The 17,562-nt window shown below is 43.8% G+C and overlaps 1 protein-coding gene across 1 annotated transcript in view; it reads right to left on the reverse strand.

Moving 5' to 3' along the window:
* LOC138969691 (CD109 antigen-like) overlaps positions 1 to 17,562 on the reverse strand; it is a 56,684-nt gene that overhangs the window by 26,750 nt on the left and 12,372 nt on the right. The window contains exons 5-14 of the mRNA XM_070342549.1: positions 11,169 to 11,239; positions 10,360 to 10,491; positions 9,151 to 9,190; positions 6,759 to 6,846; positions 6,406 to 6,502; positions 3,381 to 3,692; positions 2,561 to 2,824; positions 2,175 to 2,372; positions 1,422 to 1,514; positions 295 to 357 (exon numbers count right to left, since the gene is read on the reverse strand). Coding sequence (XP_070198650.1) covers positions 295 to 357; positions 1,422 to 1,514; positions 2,175 to 2,372; positions 2,561 to 2,824; positions 3,381 to 3,692; positions 6,406 to 6,502; positions 6,759 to 6,846; positions 9,151 to 9,190; positions 10,360 to 10,491; positions 11,169 to 11,239 — 1,358 coding nt within the window. The remainder of the gene's footprint in view (positions 1 to 294; positions 358 to 1,421; positions 1,515 to 2,174; positions 2,373 to 2,560; positions 2,825 to 3,380; positions 3,693 to 6,405; positions 6,503 to 6,758; positions 6,847 to 9,150; positions 9,191 to 10,359; positions 10,492 to 11,168; positions 11,240 to 17,562) is intronic.

Consider the following 17,562-nt stretch of genomic DNA (forward strand, 5'->3'; position numbering starts at 1 on the left):
AAAGGGTAAGGTCACAATTTTGCTCCAGGTCGGATGTATTGTATGTTTTCACCCCATTTCGCCAGCAAGGCAAGGGTAGAGTAAGGACACTCTTTTTGGTTAAACAATTTAGCCATATAAACTCCCACCAAAAAAAACAAACCTAAAAGTCATCGGATCAAGTCACCAATTAAGGTTTAATTAAGCAGTGTATGTGTGTGTGTGTGTGTGTGTGTGTGTGTGTGTGTGTGTGTGTGTGTGTGTGTGTGTGTGTGTGCGCGCATTATTTTATGCTGCTTGCAAAAGACACCGTACCTGATAGGTGAAGCTTCCGAAATCCTTGTTCGAAGTGGCCACGAGTGTCACTGACTTTCCAACCTGAAAAGGTAATAGTTTACTTAAGTAACATTTATCACAGATCACATGAAACAGCCATGGCTATCTTTGTGACGCATAAGTAAAGAACATCGAGTGCAAGCGTTTGAAGTACGATGTTTTCCAGTTTTTCTTTTTCTACTTGAATGATCCCACGCTTTGTCCACTTTGTTCCTGAATAACTACGAACAATATATAATGGTTGAGAAGAATTGTTTAACATAACCCCTAACTCGCTGAACAAAATGAACAGAAAAACAAATGTCACAAAATGTGAAATCAGACAATTATGGAGATTAAACATTAAATCAATCAATCAATCAATCAATGAGTCTTATATCGCGCATATTCCGTGGGTACAGTTCTAGGCGCTCTGCAGTGATGCCGTGTGAGATGAAATTTTATACGGCCAGTAGATTGCAGCCATTTCGGCGCATATTTACCTTTCACGGCCTATTATTCCAAGTCACACGGGTATAGGTAGACAATTATTAACTGTGCCTAAGCAATTTTGCCAGGAAAGACCCTTTTGTCAATCGTGGGATCTTTAACGTGCACACCCATTGTAGTGTACACGGGGGGAGGTTCGGACACCGAAGAGAGTCTGCACACAAAGTTGACTCTGTGAAATAAATTTCCGCCGAACCTGGGATCGAACTCACGCTGACAGCGGCCAACTGAATACAAATCCAGCGCGCTACCAACTGAGCTATATCCCCGCCCCCAATAGCTATTGTGTTTATTTTTACCCAGAATCATTCGATGAACCAATTCGATATTCGCTTGTTCAGAACTTGCTTACAGGCCTTTTCCTTTTTGTACTGAAGCTCATTTTGGCTGTACTATATCTGCCCGGACTATACCAACAGACACACTTTGAGCCAACATATTTTTTAAAGGTGTTTTCCGAGACAAAGAAAATATAAACTGTACATTAAACTTTAACGTTTAATGCTTGTATGTTGATCAATCACATTCATATATGGACAAACAGGATTGTTCGCAACATTCTGGCTGATACTTGTACACAAACCAGAAGATTATATAATGGTAAGCAGTCCGCTTACCTTTGCGACTGGCGATTTCATTCTGAGTTGCAGGTACGTTTTTGATGGTGAAGTGTACTTGGGAATGGACCTGGTCGTTTGCCCACCTCCGCTCTGCAACCAGAAGAAGAGAAAATAATGTTGGTTTTTTCGCAGTAAACAAATAACTGAACTAAAAAAGGGTTTGGAAGTTAAATCTCTATTCTTATGTTTATGTTGAGCTCATAATAATTTGCTTTGCCCATGCTCGCAAACACAATCGAAAAAGTTCAAATTCCATCTCACACACTTAGAGCAAATGTCTATGCTTCCCGTCTATCCGTTTGTTTTGAAGTTGCAAAAGTGCAAACCAAAACAAACCAAATCATAATAGCTTACTACATGTTTTAGCCATCTCGAATTCAGGAAAAAGTAATTACTGTGAAAACAAGATCTGCACAAACTGTCTTTGTTGCTGAAAGAATGTCTGAAGTATTGACGGAGTGCAACATTGAATTTTACTCTACGCATATGAATGTAGCTGATTGGCACACCTGGACGTTTACCAGGCGACCTGATAGTTATAAAATGAGGTACATATTGAGGACCTATCATGAAAACGTTTTCTTGTAAATGTATACTTAGGTGTTTTCCGATGGGGGAATCTGACTACCACTTCCTCAACTAATACGATTCTGTTCAGTACGCCCTCTACGAGACATAAAAAACCCCGCTATTTGCAAGCTAAGAATTACTTCAAACAATGGACACATGTACATATAAGTTTTGTGAAACCTGTCCCTGTAGCTCATACGTCTTCAGGGGCGGATCAAGGGGTAATGGAGGTGGGGCTTCCAAATTGTGACCGGGGTCCAGGGGCCGCCCAGGCCTCGATAAGGGTGAGGGGCGAAGCCCTGGCCAGGGGGTCTGGGGGGCTTTGCCCCCTAGACACTCAAGATAGTGTAAATGTATGATGTGCATTGTAGGCCTCTCCTGGAAGATAACAAGGTTAACCACTGGTGTAAATCTATTCCCTGTTTTTGTATATATATTTTTTTGTTTTTTGGAGGGGGGTCCGGAACCCCTGGAATCTGCCCCCCCCCCCCCCCCCCCCCAAAGATCCGCCCCTGGTAAAACGCTCTTCTGACTTAGCACATTAGCACTAGGCTCTTCTGACTCACCTTGGCGTGGATAATGATATATGTAGCATCTGTTGGGAAAGAGAGACAGTCGATCTCCCAGACTGCCACACCCTCGCTGTTGAGAGGTACACGCTGTGACTTCAGCACCTGTTTTTGCGAGGGTTGTCGCTGCCAGCTGTTACGAGTGCTGTAGGAACCGTTCAGAGCTGTCGACCACGGTTTGTAGTAGTACAAAGTATAGAGTACAGAGTACTTGGTGGGGTTCTCCACGCGGTCTTTGTAGTCTGGCGTCATTGCTTCAACCTAAATAAAAAAAAGTCAGGAAATTGAAGTTATTAGAAGCAAGAAAATAATACCAGACGATTTCCATTGTAAACTAAGTATTGGCTGACATACATGCATAAGCACCCCTCCACACACACACACACGCACACACATATATACTCTCTCTCTTTCTCTCTCTCTTTCTCTCTCTCTTTTTTTTTTCTCTCTCTCTCTCTCTCTCTCTCTCTCTCTCTCTCTCTCTCTCTCTCTCTCTCTCTCTCTCTCTCTCTCTCTCTCTCTCTCTCAAAAATCCTCCACATATTCAAAAGTGGCAATCAATTTTGATCCATCTAACTGTAAATCTATTTCAGTTGTATTTATTTTTTTATATCAAAACATTTGTGAAAAAACTCTCGACGTTAAATAAAGATGTCTTATCTTATCTTACCTTACCTGTCCTGTCTTGTCTCTCCCTCTCTCTCTCCTCGAACCCCCCCCCCCCCCCCCCCCGCCCCACCTCACACACAAGGGAACATTCCTTTCCACTAACTAAACAAACCCAACAGGAAGCCCTGTTAGATGTCCCTATACTTACGTAAACATTAATCGGCCAGCCTGGTTTGAAGGATGGAGGAGTTGGCGATATGAAGCCCAATACCAACGGATTAATATAGAACCACAGCGTCTTCTCTCTCGCAGACATGTCCTCCGTAACACGGTCAGTCACCACAGCTCTGAAGTTGAGAGTTTTGTAATTCATGGTGAACGTTTTTCTGCGTGACGCTAAGTACGTTGGGGTGTAGGTTCTTGGGTAGAGTTCAGCCCACCATTGGTAGGTTGCATTGAAGGCCATATCTGCAAGTTCTTCTTTGGTGAACTCAACCTCTCCCTGTCCTTTGTCGTTCAGCTGTTAACAGACAATAACATAGTGTAAACTAAGAGCAATTTTGTGTGCAAACAACATCATTCGAGTGTTTCAAGCTTCAAAGGAAAAAAGACTAAATTCTAAACTGTAATGCTTTCTGACTCACAGGAGGTTTACAAAACGATGGAACCTTTTCACGAAAACAGCAGTCGTAACCTAACGAGACACATTTCCAGTAGCATTCATCACGTTTAAATGACACATACGGGTCACTTCAGTTGCTTCTTAGCACATGTGAACCCCACAACAGTGTGCATGCTTTATTCAACCCCGACTATGCTTTAATCCCACACGGCCTGGAATCGTGTGCGGCTTCGAAGCGAAACTAAATCTTTCTGCAATAACATGTTATTGTGTACCTCTGAATCTGAAATACAACGAATGATTGCCAGTGACACAAAACAGGGTTGCGTTTGGCTTCAAAGAAACTGTAACGATTTGCAGAAACTTCGTCTGCTTAGGTAATGGTACGATTCATCTCATGTGATATGATGGTAGTCTTGCCGCGGCAGTACGTTTTGAAGCACAATACTCAATCTACACAGGCACCGCAACAAAAAGTAACAAATGCACGGAAATCTCAGACCACCAAGTTGCATGATTTCTCCGTCATCAAGTGAAAAGAGCTGCATCTTACAATCACCAGTTACTCACACACCCACCTCGCTTGACATACTCTGGACTCTGTACTTTCAAACTTGTAAAACTTCGTATTGTGTTGACTTCGTTTTTTGACAATGTTTGTTTTACAGGCTGTCAATTTATTTTTTAGATTTTAAAAGTTCGGTTTAGCACCATAACGAGGCTTTCAGTTGCTTCCTATATGTCTACGCAAAATACATTCTTTAAGAAATGCTAGATCTCTATGGAGAGCTGCACTGATAGTGCTCTCTAGCGGTAAGTTTTCAAACAAAAGAATGTTTGTACTGTAATGTAAAGGCCTACCAGTGTCTGTGATAAGAAAAAAAATGGTTTACCGGAGGCGGATGGGGGCCTTTGAAGTCAAACTGAATACCCCTAGAGTGAGATTTCCCAACGTCTAGAATGACTTTGGTTGGGCGTGAAATGATCTCAGATTTTCAAATGTTAGCATAAGACACAGTTTTTGTTTTCCCTTATGAGGAACACAAGCACAATGATTCCCAGGTGCTCATTTTGTATATTTATTTGTAATATTTATAGTGGTATCCAAAGGAACTAATTTATCTGGGACTTTTTCAAGTGTTATTCTGCAAAGGCACCTCTTCTTATTCTAAGGTATAATAGCATTTGTTAACCCGTGATTTGTAAAATTGTAAAAAAAATTTACAAATCGCGGGGCGCGAACATTTTTTACAAATCACGTTTTTGCGCCCGATATTTTCTTGTCATCTCCAAAGTCAAGGAACAAACACGAAATCCCTTGCCTTTTGGGGTAGCGCGACTCTGTTAATTTTAAGATTTTTTTTCATTTTTTTTGTTCTTAATTACTAGGATGTCCCATCATGATTGGGAAATTCCGGTCGCTTCCTCCCAGTGGAAAGCTAGCAGTGACAGAGTCGCACTACCCCAAAGTCAAAGTCCCGTTTTGCCGTTATCCCATTTCGCCCCCATCCCATTTTGCAACATTTCACAGGCCAAGTGTAATTTTACCACCATATCATGTACCATTAGCTCCACATCCCATTTTGGCACAATCCCGTTTCGCCGTTAGCCCATTTCGCCCCCATCCCATTTTTGCCACATTTCACAAGCCTAGTGTCATTTTACCACCATGTCATGTACCATTAGCTCCACATCCCATTTTGGCGCAATCCCGTTTCGCCGTTAGCCCATTTCGCCCTCATCCCATTTTTGCGACATTTCACAGGCCATTTTACCACCTTGTCATACCACTAGCGCCACATTCCATTTTGTCTCCATGCCGTTTTGCCGTCATCCCATTTCGCCGCCATCCCTATTTCGCGACATTTTGGATTGTGGCAAAAATGGGATTTCGCGTAAACGGAATGTCTTCCTAGTTGAATAACGCAGTATAGTAGTATAGTGAGGCTTGGCAAGAAGAATAAATCAAAAATGGGATGGCGGCCAATGGGATGGTGTCAAAATGGGATGTCGCGCTATTGTTATGACACGGTAGTAAAATGACGCTTGGCTTGTGAAATGTCGCGACAATGGGATGGGGGCAAAATGGAATGGCGGTGAAACGGCATGGCGGCCAAATGGGATATGGTGTCAAAATGGGATGTCGCGCTATTGTTATGACATGTTAGTAAAATGACGCTTGGCTTGTGAAATGTCGCGAAAATGGGATGGGGCAAAAAATGGGACGGCGGCAAAATGGGATTGCACCAAAATGGGATGTGGGTCTGAAACCACCCCCACCACTCAGCGTAGAGGCTCTAAACAAGAAAAATGTATAATAATAAAAGGCATGCATTACTTTGTGGAATGCGATATTTTTACATTTTTATATTTTTACAAATCGCGGTTTTAGGTTCGACGTGATTTGTAAAATGTTTTTACATGTTTACAAATCACGGGTTAACAGCATTGTTTACAACATCATTTATTGCAGAAAAAGAGCATGTATTACCAATTTAAACAGTGGTGTTTTTTGGGGGCGTTATTCACTAAACTCGAGGTAGGTATGGCGATTGAAAAAGGTAACTCTATATTCCAATATTTAGAAATAGACACATTAAGATGAACTCACCTGAAACTGACGGACCACCGGAGCGAGAGTAGGTTCGTCAGAGCTGAGAGTAACATTCATGAAGCCAGATCCCTGGACGGGAGTGCCATGCAGATATCTGTTATACAAAGCGTTAAACATATTTGTGTATTTCAAAGCAGAACGCTGTCCCATTCTATCAAGAAGCAGAATCAACACATGCACACACACACACAAATAAACCGAAAGGTGATCCGAAAGGTGAGGAATTCAGGTTAGCACCTGCGAAGCGTCAGACAGACAGAGAGGGACAGAGGCATTGAGAGAGAGAATGCGTGAAGATCATTGGGTCTCCAGACCTCAAGTTTCAAGTGATAAAAGAATATACGACTTACTTTGCGACCACTGTCGCAGTCAATTTGTCTTCTGACACTAGAGCGTATCCTTTGTCGAACTTGACCCGAACGTCGAACTGTGGCTCATCTGTGTAATATTGTTTAGATATATTTTAAACAAAGACATTTCAGTTGTACTTGATCAACCAATAAAAAATAAATGTTATCAAATTTGATGACAACATAAGTATTCATTTAGTTATAACATTATCACAGGACACTGCCTAATCTGCCCGCCCATAGATAAAATTATTCAATAATTGATCATTGTATCTCAATATAAGTAAAGATTTCCAAGATGGATATCCAAGAGATCCCCTTCAAATATATATATACCATCACTGACTATTGTTAAACTATTTGATATTTCATCATCAACATTATAAGGACTGTTTCATTCCCAAAGATACATATCTCGATGCTCCCTTCTCCTTTTTAACATTATGTGTTTTATTTGCTACCTCCGCTCTCTCTGATCTTCCTCACTTCTGTCTTCTTCCCTTCTCTCCTCACCCCTTTTTTTGTAACCATTTCTCTCTCTCTCTCTCTCTCTCTTAATTGTTGGGTAAGATCACGGAGAATCACTGAGGACAGGTGGGGGTTGGGGGTCCCCCAAGCAAACCCGCTGGTAGCCTGGCGCTTCCTGTACTCGTCGTCGTACAGGAGCACCGACTGCCAGGAGAATCTTGCGCCGAGCTCGCCCACCATCTCCGTATAACCGAGGTAGGCTTCGTGGTCGAAGTCCGGTGCATTCATTAGTTTTGCCATTATTCTTGCATTTGTGACGATCCAGTGGCAGGGGGATACTTTGTCCAACTTTGGTTTGTTGGCCAGCTTGAGCGTGACACCTCCCGCGAGTGTCACCTCTTCCTCCACCGCCATAGAAGCCGGTACGAAGTCAACAATTCTTAAAAATGTCTCACCTAGTGAAGCGGTAGACTGTATGGCCATGTTGCCAAGAAGGCCCTGGAGCGGTGCCACTTGGTCGGCAGCACGCAACGGCCCTCCCCCGTACTTCTTTTGCAGGTCTGCCACTGCTGCATTTAATTCCACTATGTGGCCTCTTTTTAACTTGAGGCTTTCCAGGTCCTTTTCTCTTGCATATTTCAAAGCACTGAGGGTTGTGAACTCCTCTTTTTCCAGAACCTGAACCACAGGTTGGGGCAGATTCTTTGCCCATGAAGTAAAATTGAACTCCATTTTTGCAGAACTGAAAAATCGCTGAACTTGCTTGCTGGCCGCTGTGCTGCTACTAATGACTTCGGTCCTCGCTCTCTCTCTCTCTCTCTCGGACTCCCTTATCTGTTACCATTGTTTCATTCCAGATGCTCTCCTTCACTCATCACCTCCCCCCTGCCCTCCAACCCTCTTCCATTCCCCGCACTCGTTCCCACGGGACTCTGCTATCACTTCCTCCTGCATTACCTCAACACCTCCTCCCCCCCCCTTGTTTTGCTGCATATCTGTCTCGTTTAAATAGAGTTTATGGTCGCTGACCGCTCCCTCTAAACTCACACATAAACACATGTTTGAAATGTAACATGCCAGGGGACGGTCTAACAATTTTATTTTTCAAGTGTTAGGCCCAAGGACTGTTATATTCCCAAAGATGCATATCTCGATGCTCCCTTCTCCTGTTTGACATAATATGTTTTATTTGGTACCTCCGCTCTCTCTTCCCCACTTCTCTCTTTTTCCCTTCTTTCTTCACCCCTTTCTATAACCATTTTTCTCTCTCTCACTCTCTCTCACTCTTTTTCTCCACCTTCTCTCTCTCTCTCTCTCTCTCTCTCTCTCTCTCTCTCTCTCTCTCTCTCTCTCTCTCTCTCTCTACCTGTAAATATTAGGTCATGTCTGTCATTATCTTCTTTTAAAAGACAGCTCCGAAAGCACCTCTCTAACGACTAAGTCGGTGTACAATTTGTGCGAGTGTGTGTGAGGGTGCGTAAAAGAGAAAATGTATAATATGCTTCCACAGGCACACTAATGTTTGTTATACTTTTCCCTACATGATTGTGTTTTATTTGATTTCTTTTTTTATTCTTCATACTTGTTCTTCGTTTCATGTGTGTATTATAGTAGGGACTAGCTGTAAGAAAGGACCATATGGACCTAATGCTATCATCCCTCGGTAATAAAGTTTTTGAGTTCGAGTTCGAGTTCGAGTTCGAGTTCGAGTTCTCTCGCTCTCTCTTCTGCTCTCTTTTTGTCCTTACTTTCAACCTCCGCCTTCGTACTATTCTTGTGCCTGATACCTTGTTCCACATACTTGGAAGAAGGCATTTGTTATTACGTAGAAATGATGATGTATTTTTCTTGTACGATGTATGTTAGGTTAATAAAAAAAATGTTAACTTTGAATTAAATATAAAAATGTAAAAAAAATACTCACTAACTTCTAAAATGTTGAACTTCTTAGTTTCTGTCACACCCTGTAAATATGAAAAAAGAGTTTTAACAAAAAAAAGACAAAAACATTGCTCCAGAATTGATGTCAGATTTACTCCAAAATAATTTAAGCAGATATTTTAAGCAAATGGAATATTTATGAACAAAGAGAAAGAGAGCAAGATAAAGAGAGAGAGAGAGAGATAGAGAGAGATTGATTGATGGATGGATGGACTGATGAATGGATTGATGGATGGATGGATTGATCCGCGATTGATTGATAATTAATACAAAGGTTAACTTGTCTTACAACCTGTTCTTACTACATCTAAAGTACAAAATATGATTATATACTTCAATTTCATAGTTATTACATATTAAATGTACATAACACAAACAGATAGACAGACACAAAAACAACCAATACTGCTGCGTCGGCAGAAATAACGGTTAACAGGGGGGGGGGGGGGGGGGGGGTGTGACGAAAAGAAGAACAAGACTGGAATGCTATGTAAATTATAAACAGCCTGTTTCTTTATTTTGAGCCAGAATGTTTTTGTTTTGGCATATTGACGTAGCAGTTCCGGAGCAAACGATCCAAATTTCTTTGCGAGCTTCTAATGTATTTTTCCTATAAACTAACAATGCACAGCTCGAAAATATGGCCACGCACAAATTTACGGTACTTCGAAAAAAAAGGATAACAACATGCTTGTCCAGTACGACTTGTGTGCTGTACAATCTCCCTACCTACAAAGGAGACGAAAAGCAAACATCTTCATTTTCTCCCAGGGGAGAATTCGTTGTTCACGCTTTTTTTTCTTTTTATATTCAGTTGCTTCGCAGAAATAAAATGTCATTGCTTTTTATCAACTTGTCAAGTCAGAACGAACGCAGAACAACAGAACTGGGAAATTACACTGATTGGAATACGAACAGATCTAGGATGACGATTGCTGAAATGAAGTCATGTGGTCACAACTATCTCAAGAAATAAACGTCGCACAGAACCAGCGCCCCTCCATTACATGTATAATGGTGATATCATGATGGGAATAACGAAAACATGTGACTGATAAATCCCGCACATAACGAATTGCCACTACAATACATTTTAGCAACATCAGCAAAGGACAAAGAAAGAGACAGAGAGAAAGAGAGACAGACAGACACACAGTCACACAGAGATAGGGAGAGAGATGTACAATCTTACGTCAACAGTGGCCCGAATCGCCCATAATCCCAGGGGAGGATCGTTGGACGTCATCATTTCTCCGTGCACAACCCCAGAGTCATCCCCACTGGTCAAGTTATGCCACTCGGCAACCTTGGTGTTGCTTGGGTCCTGTAAACCCATAGAAGAAGACACTGGCACTGATCTTTACACACCATTTTCTTCAAATTACCAGCGATGGAGAAATTAAGAATACCACAAAGCTTGCTGTGTGATACCAGAACAACAACGAAAACGACAAAATAAAAATACCCTTGGCCCCTGTTCAATCCCAGTTTACCGGAATGCATTCAGTAAAATATTGACCTAATGTGAGAGGGAGGAAGACGAGGAAGAGAAAAAGGAAGCAAAAGAGAGAAGATGGACATTATGGATGACGAGGAGAAATCAAAAAAGAAAGGACAAAGTGGAAGAAGAAGAATGTACAAGTTGCAATCTTTACAAAAACATGTATAATACATTAAATACATTAGCTTCATGTGCTAGTCTGTACTAGCTGAACATGAACACAAACGATAGAGACAACATTTGGATGGAACATACATGCACAATTCCATAAATATTCTAGTGATATTATTACACTCGACTACATTTATACAAGGAATAAAATACATACACTTTTCCTCCAAAATTAGTGCATTAGAAAAAAAAACTTTCTTTTTTCTCAAGTAAGCCTCTTCAGCCTTTGTTCGTAGCCTGGAATATTCATTAAAAAACATTATACAGGAGAAACAATTATTATAATGAACACAGAAGGAGCTAGCTATCAAGGCCATGATTATACTTACGTAAATGGAAATGTCCACAAGTTTGTTTGACACGGTAAGATCAGGCATCATGACAAGAGCACGGAATTTGACTAAAAACAGAAAATGTAGATTCACCAACACTAGTTAAAGGAATGTAGCTGCACCAAAAAACTGTTTCAGACTGACACCGTAAGATCACACTATATATGGCGAGAGGACGGAATTTGACTGAAAGCGGGAGAAAAACAAATTCACCGACACAAGACTAGTGAAAGGAATATTGTTTGCCAAAACTCAGTCGGATTCAAGCAGAGTCTCTGATTCAAGCGCGTATAGGACGCAGGCACGCACCGTTTGGGGAGCCCTGTATGTTGATATACATTCATATAGCGCTTCCCTCATAGCACGAGAAACTATGCGCACAGGTAAAAAGGAATGTGCATGAAATTAAGTCTAAGAGGTGAGGAATGTTTGGAAACCATGTAAAGATTTTGTTTAGGCCTATAAGCAAATTTATCATGATACAATTTTGAGTGGAACAGATATATATATTATTTGGTTATTGGAATGAAAATTTTAAAAATGATCAAACTTATTTGATAAATTAGTGTATTTTGATAGCAAAAATGACCATTGGAAAATTTCATGGAAAGAAGTTAGATTTGGGTATTTTATTGGAATTAGAGTTAAATATTAGAAAGAAGTTTATGTTTTGTATAATATAAAGTTGATTATGTTATAAAGAAAAAGACCAAGGAAGAAGGATATGCTCCCCGCCTACATTATAAAAAAAGAAGAAAAAAAAGAAATCAGGTGTGAGGGAATAGCCTTACATACCACGTAACAATGTTTAGAGTGCATGCGTGTGTTGGACTCTTGGAGTGACTTCGCTACCGATCATTGGTACGCATGCACTTTCGTAGCTTGACACCAATTTTGATGTGACGTAGTTTACGAGGCACGATACTAGTCTGTTGGACGGCTTAGAACCGACCCTTCGAGCAGACGTGACTTGATCGCAGACGACCAGTCGCTAACTTGTTAATATCGGGAGTTGTTTGATAAAATGATAAGTCTCTTCATGTCAATAGTCACTTACGGACTTAGTTGTTTAACGACGGTTAGCGGAATTATGTTAGGGTTATGTAATTCAAGAAATAATCGGATTATTTGCCGGAAGTTAGTGATTCAGGGTCAGAGTTCACCGTAGTCTCTTTGAAGTTAGTATAGTTCATGTTAGATCTAGTGGAAGTTCGGCGAAGGTTTCGCAAAGATTGAATTGTTTTGGACGAAAGAAAGATGGGTATTTTGTCAAGACTAGGACAAGTCGTGAGCGCTCTCTCACCAAGCTTTCTTACGGCTTAGGGTTCGATAGCCAGGAGAGAAGAAAGAGAAATAGAAATGGAAGAGCAGACTAGGTGGTTGGAAACGCCACGCAGATATAAGTATCCATCACAATATTCAGAGAATGAACAGAAAGGCGAAACGCACATGTCTTTTGACTCAGGGTACGAAGTTGAGCGCGACCAGGCAGTTGATGCCGAGAACGGTCACGTGCGCGCTTATGCAGATCGGGGTCAAGGGTCAGCCAATCATAGGGTAGATGAGGGAGCACGTCGCCCAGGTCCATTTATAGGGAGGGAAAAACCCTACCAACATACCAGCAGGAAATCGATTCAGGCCGATAAGTACGATGGTACTTCACTTGATTTGAATGATTACCTAGAACATTTCGATGGGGTGTCGACGTGGAATGAGTGGACAGGAGAAGAAAAGGGGATTCAATTGTCGTTGAGTCTTAGAGGGGCTGCTCAGCAGGTGTTGGGGGTATTTGCAACAGGAAGAAAATAGAGATTTCGTTGCGTTGACCACCGCGCTGGCAAAGAGGTTCAGTCCTAAAGAGAGAGTGATGTCGTACAGATGCGATTTTCGCAACAGAAAACGTAGAAAGCAGGAAACAGTTGAGGAGTATGGGTTTGCACTCTGTCGCTTGGCTACCAGGGCTTATAGGGACATGGAAACTGGGGCAAGGGAACTCATACTGATAGAACAGTTTATTGGTGGGTTATCGGAAGAGGCTCTCAGAGAGAGGGTGCAGTTCGGACACCCCAATACCCTAGACGAAGCAGTGTCGCTAGCCGGGGAATACGTAGCTTTCAAGAATAACGGGTTTCCCGAAAAGACGTTGAAAAAGCCCGAGGACACTGGGTCAGCGATCCGGTACGTGGGAGAAGGGGATGGAAAGAAAGAGAGAAACGCAAACAAAGAAGACATGAGTAGAAAAGTGGACATGCTAAAAAAGAAGATAGAGGAGTTGTCGAGAGGCAGGACAGGGAAGTCCGAGGCGGGTAGCTGTTTCATTTGCGGTGATCCCCAACATTTCGCTCGTCAGTGTCCTAGAAAGAAGGAAAGACAAGGGGGATGGGTACAACCAAGGGGGAACGCTAAGTCAGCGCCGTTAAACTAGATGGGGTTGCGTTCGAGGCCAAGAACACAGCCCACCGTGGAAATGCAAAGGCCAATCAAGGTAGGAAGGAACAACCAACCGTGAGAATAAGCATAGCTGCAGGCGCCTGTTGGCTAATACCGGTCGAAGTGGGCATGCACAAGATAGAGATGTTGGTCGATACGGGGGCAGGCATGACTATTCTCTCGGCGGAAGTTTTCGAAGCAATGGGAGATAGGAAACCCAAGCTTAACCCAGTTAGCAATCGTTTGAGCATAGCAAACGGCGATCCTTTGGAAGTTCAGGGAAAAGGCCGATTCTCTATGAGCATCAATGGGCAAAAGTTCAGAACCCAGATGGTAGTGGGAGAGATCAAAGGGGCTCAGGGCATACTGGGGATGGATTTTCTGAAAAAGAATGCTACCTCTCTTGATTTTAGTAAGGGTATTTTGCATATTCACGGCCGGGCGGTGCAGATGATCAGTGAGGCGAGTCAGACGTGCGCTAGGGTTAAGGTCACGGAATCGGTGCACATACCCCCCAATAGTGAAAGGTTGGTCAGGGCTATGGTAACGGGAGATTGGAAAGGAAAACGGGAGGGACTCATAGAACCCCTACGTCAGGCTAACAAACACCCGGGTATGGAGGTGCCTAGAGCGATGGTATCTGTCGGGAGCGAGGGAATTTACGTTCCGGTTTCGAACTTTTCTGAACATGAGATACGTCAAGAAGGGGGAATGATGATAGCTTCTATTAAAACAGTAGAGCAGGTGGAAAACGGGAAAATTGAGGAAACGACCGAAAAGGGTCACGATAGTCGGGGAGAGAAAAATGGCGTGGGGCTACCAGCACCATTGACAGACATGATGGAAAAGGCAGACAGGGGAGTGAGCGCCCCACCCAAAGAGAAGTTACTGGGTTTAGTGAGTGAGTTTCGAGAAGTCTTTTACGAGACCACAGGGCAGTTAGGACGGTCCGGAAGGACCAAGCACGAAATCAACGTGGAAGGAAACAGACCAGTCAAAATCCCCCCCGCGTAGACCCCCCATAGCGCAGAGAGAGGTGATCGAGGAAGAGGTGAGGAAAATGCGTGAAGCGGATGTGATATAGCCAAGTGACAGCCCTTGGGCTGCCCCCGTGGTTTTAGTGAAGAAGAAAGACGGTAGCGTACGTTTCTGTGTTGATTTCAGAAAGCTCAATGCGTTGACAAAGAAGGACGCTTATCCTCTGCCTAGAATAGACGAGTCACTCGATCTCTTGGCGGGTAGCAAATGGTTTTCTACCTTAGATATGGCACAGGGCTATTTCCAAGTTGAAATGAAGGATAGCGACAAGGAAAAGACAGCTTTCAGTACGCATGTGGGTCATTACCAATTCTTCTTCTTCTTCTTCTGCGTTCGTGGGCTGAAACTCCCACGTACACTCGTGTTTTTTGCACGAATGGAATTTTACGTGTATGACCGTTTTTTACCCCGCCATTTAGGCAGCCATACGCCGTTTTCGGAGGAATTACCAATTCAAGGTGTTGCCTTTTGGCTTGTGCAACAGCTGTTCGACCTTCCAGAGACTCGTGGAGTTGACGCTCCAAGGAGTGGGTTTCGACAGGGTGTTGGTGTACGTGGATGACATAGTGGTTATGGAAAAGAGCAAGGAAGACCACCTGGAAAATCTGAGGAGGGTATTTCAGAGGTTCCAGGGGGCGAACTTGAGGTTGAAGGCTGCTAAGTGTCAGTTGTATCAGAAGGAAGTGTCCTTTCTCGGGCACGTGATCTCTGAAGAAGGAATAAAGTGTGATGAAGTAAAGATAGAGGCAGTCAGAGATTGGCCTACTCCCACCACGGTGACGGAGGTTAGAAGTTTCTTGGGGCTAGCCTCATATTACAGGAAGTTCATTAGAGACTTTGCCGACAAGGCAGTGCCTCTCACGAGTTTGACCAAAAAGGGAGCTATCTTTGTATGGGGTGACGACTGCCAGAGGGCATTCGAGCAGCTTAAGGAAGCGTTGATCATGGCCCCAGTGTTGGCTTATCTTCGTAGAGAGGGAACGTTCGTGTTAGACACCGACGCATCGGGATGGTCAGTGGGAGCAGTGCTTAGCCAGGTACAGGACGGGGAAGAGAAGGTGATTGCCTATGCGAGCAAAACTCTATGTCCCAGCAGGCGTAGGTACTGCGTCACGTAACGCGAGCTATACGCAGTGGTCAAAGTTCGTGAAACACTTTCGCCATTACTTGGTAGGGAGGAAATTCCTCGTACGAACTGACCACAGTTCATTACGGTGGCTTAGGAATTTTAAGAACCCAGAGGGTATGGTCGCCAGATGGATAGCTACGCTAGACTCATATAATTTTGACATGGAATATCGCAAAGGCACGCTACGTGGCAATTCAGACGCAATGTCACGCAAGCCTTATCGTGCATGCAAGCGAGACAACTGTTCAGAGTGCGTAGGCGAGAGCACGCATGTGCACGTAGTGAACCAAGATACAAAGGAGGGAGAAGGCGGGTCAAAGACCGCAACCCCTGCCGAGGTTGATCAAGGAATAGCGCAGGCGGAATCACAGGTTAGCACCGAAACAGGAACGCAACACCTAGAGACAACAGGCATAGACGGAAATCAGGTTACTCAGAGTGAATCTGCCCAGCATGAAGCAAGGGACGTAACTGGGGTATCCGTCGCAGAAAAGGGACGTGAGGAATCGCCTCCCGTTGGACACCAAATGGTTACTCGCTCTCAGCATAGAACGGGGGAAGGAAAAGATAAGCGGGATGGTCAGGGAAGCTCTCAGAGTAAATCTGCTTCGTGGTTCAACGAGGATGAGTTTGTTTTGGCACCTAGCGAGTTTTGCCTTCCACCTGGGTACTTTGTGGGCACAAGGGAATCTCTGAAGAGGGTCTAGGGGAAGGTTCTTGTCCACAGGGGGACGTTTCTGCTCACTCGGAAGGGGAAGCAGGAACGGGGGTAGCTACGGGTGCGATCGGACAACCTGAGGGGTCCCGCGCCCATAGTGAGGTACCTGGCACACATGATCTCGTAAGAGAGATTGAGTCCGGGGAGGGCGCCTACTCCGCTGCGGCGGACGGGGCAGCCGAGAGAAGTGAGTCCGAACATTTGGAATGTTTAGAGGGGCTGCGGAGCGATTGGTCGGATAGCTGGACGACGGAGGAGATAAGACAGTGGCAAATAGAGGACCCGGTGACGCGGGTGATCATCGAGTTGATCAATAGCGGAGTTGAGAGGCCACGCGGGAACGAAGCATCTCAGTATAGTCAGGCGGTCAAGTCGTTGTTGAACTTGTGGGATGGCTTGAGGGTGATAGAGGGGATACTTTACCGACGGATTGCGGCCGTGGGTACTGGTGAACCTCGCACGGTACTTGTGGCACCTTCAGCAGTGCGTTACCGCAGCATGAAAATGACGCATGACGTTAGATCGTCTAGTCATTTTGGACGTGACAAAACGTTGTCTCGAGTCAAACAAGTGGCCTATTGGCCAGGGTTGAACAGTGACGTGGCGAGATGGTGTGCGGAATGCATTCCTTGCGCGAGAAAGAAACCTGGTCCTGGGAGGGGGAAAGAACCATTACAACACGTGAACGTGGGGTCCCCTATGGACAAAATAGCCATTGATATTGTAGGCCCTTTGCCGATGAGCAATCACGGTAACGAGTATATCATGGTAGTGACAGACTATTTTACTAAGTGGGTGGAGGCCTACCCCCTAGAGAATCACACGGCCCAGACGGTGGCCGATAAGCTGGTCACAGAGTTCATAAGCCGGTTCGGCGTTCCTAACTCTATCCATACAGACCAGGGGAGGGAATTTGAGAGTGTGCTGTTTGGATGTATGTGTGACTTACTGGACATTAACAAGACAAGGACTACGCCTTACCAACCGCAAAGCGACGGACTCGTAGAAAGGTTTAACCAGACGTTACACCAGCTGTTAGCCATCTTGGTTAACGAGCAACGGAGTGACTGGGACGA

Source organism: Littorina saxatilis, linkage group LG6 (genome assembly GCF_037325665.1).
Source record: "Littorina saxatilis isolate snail1 linkage group LG6, US_GU_Lsax_2.0, whole genome shotgun sequence".
NCBI classification, from domain to species: domain Eukaryota; kingdom Metazoa; phylum Mollusca; class Gastropoda; order Littorinimorpha; family Littorinidae; genus Littorina; species Littorina saxatilis.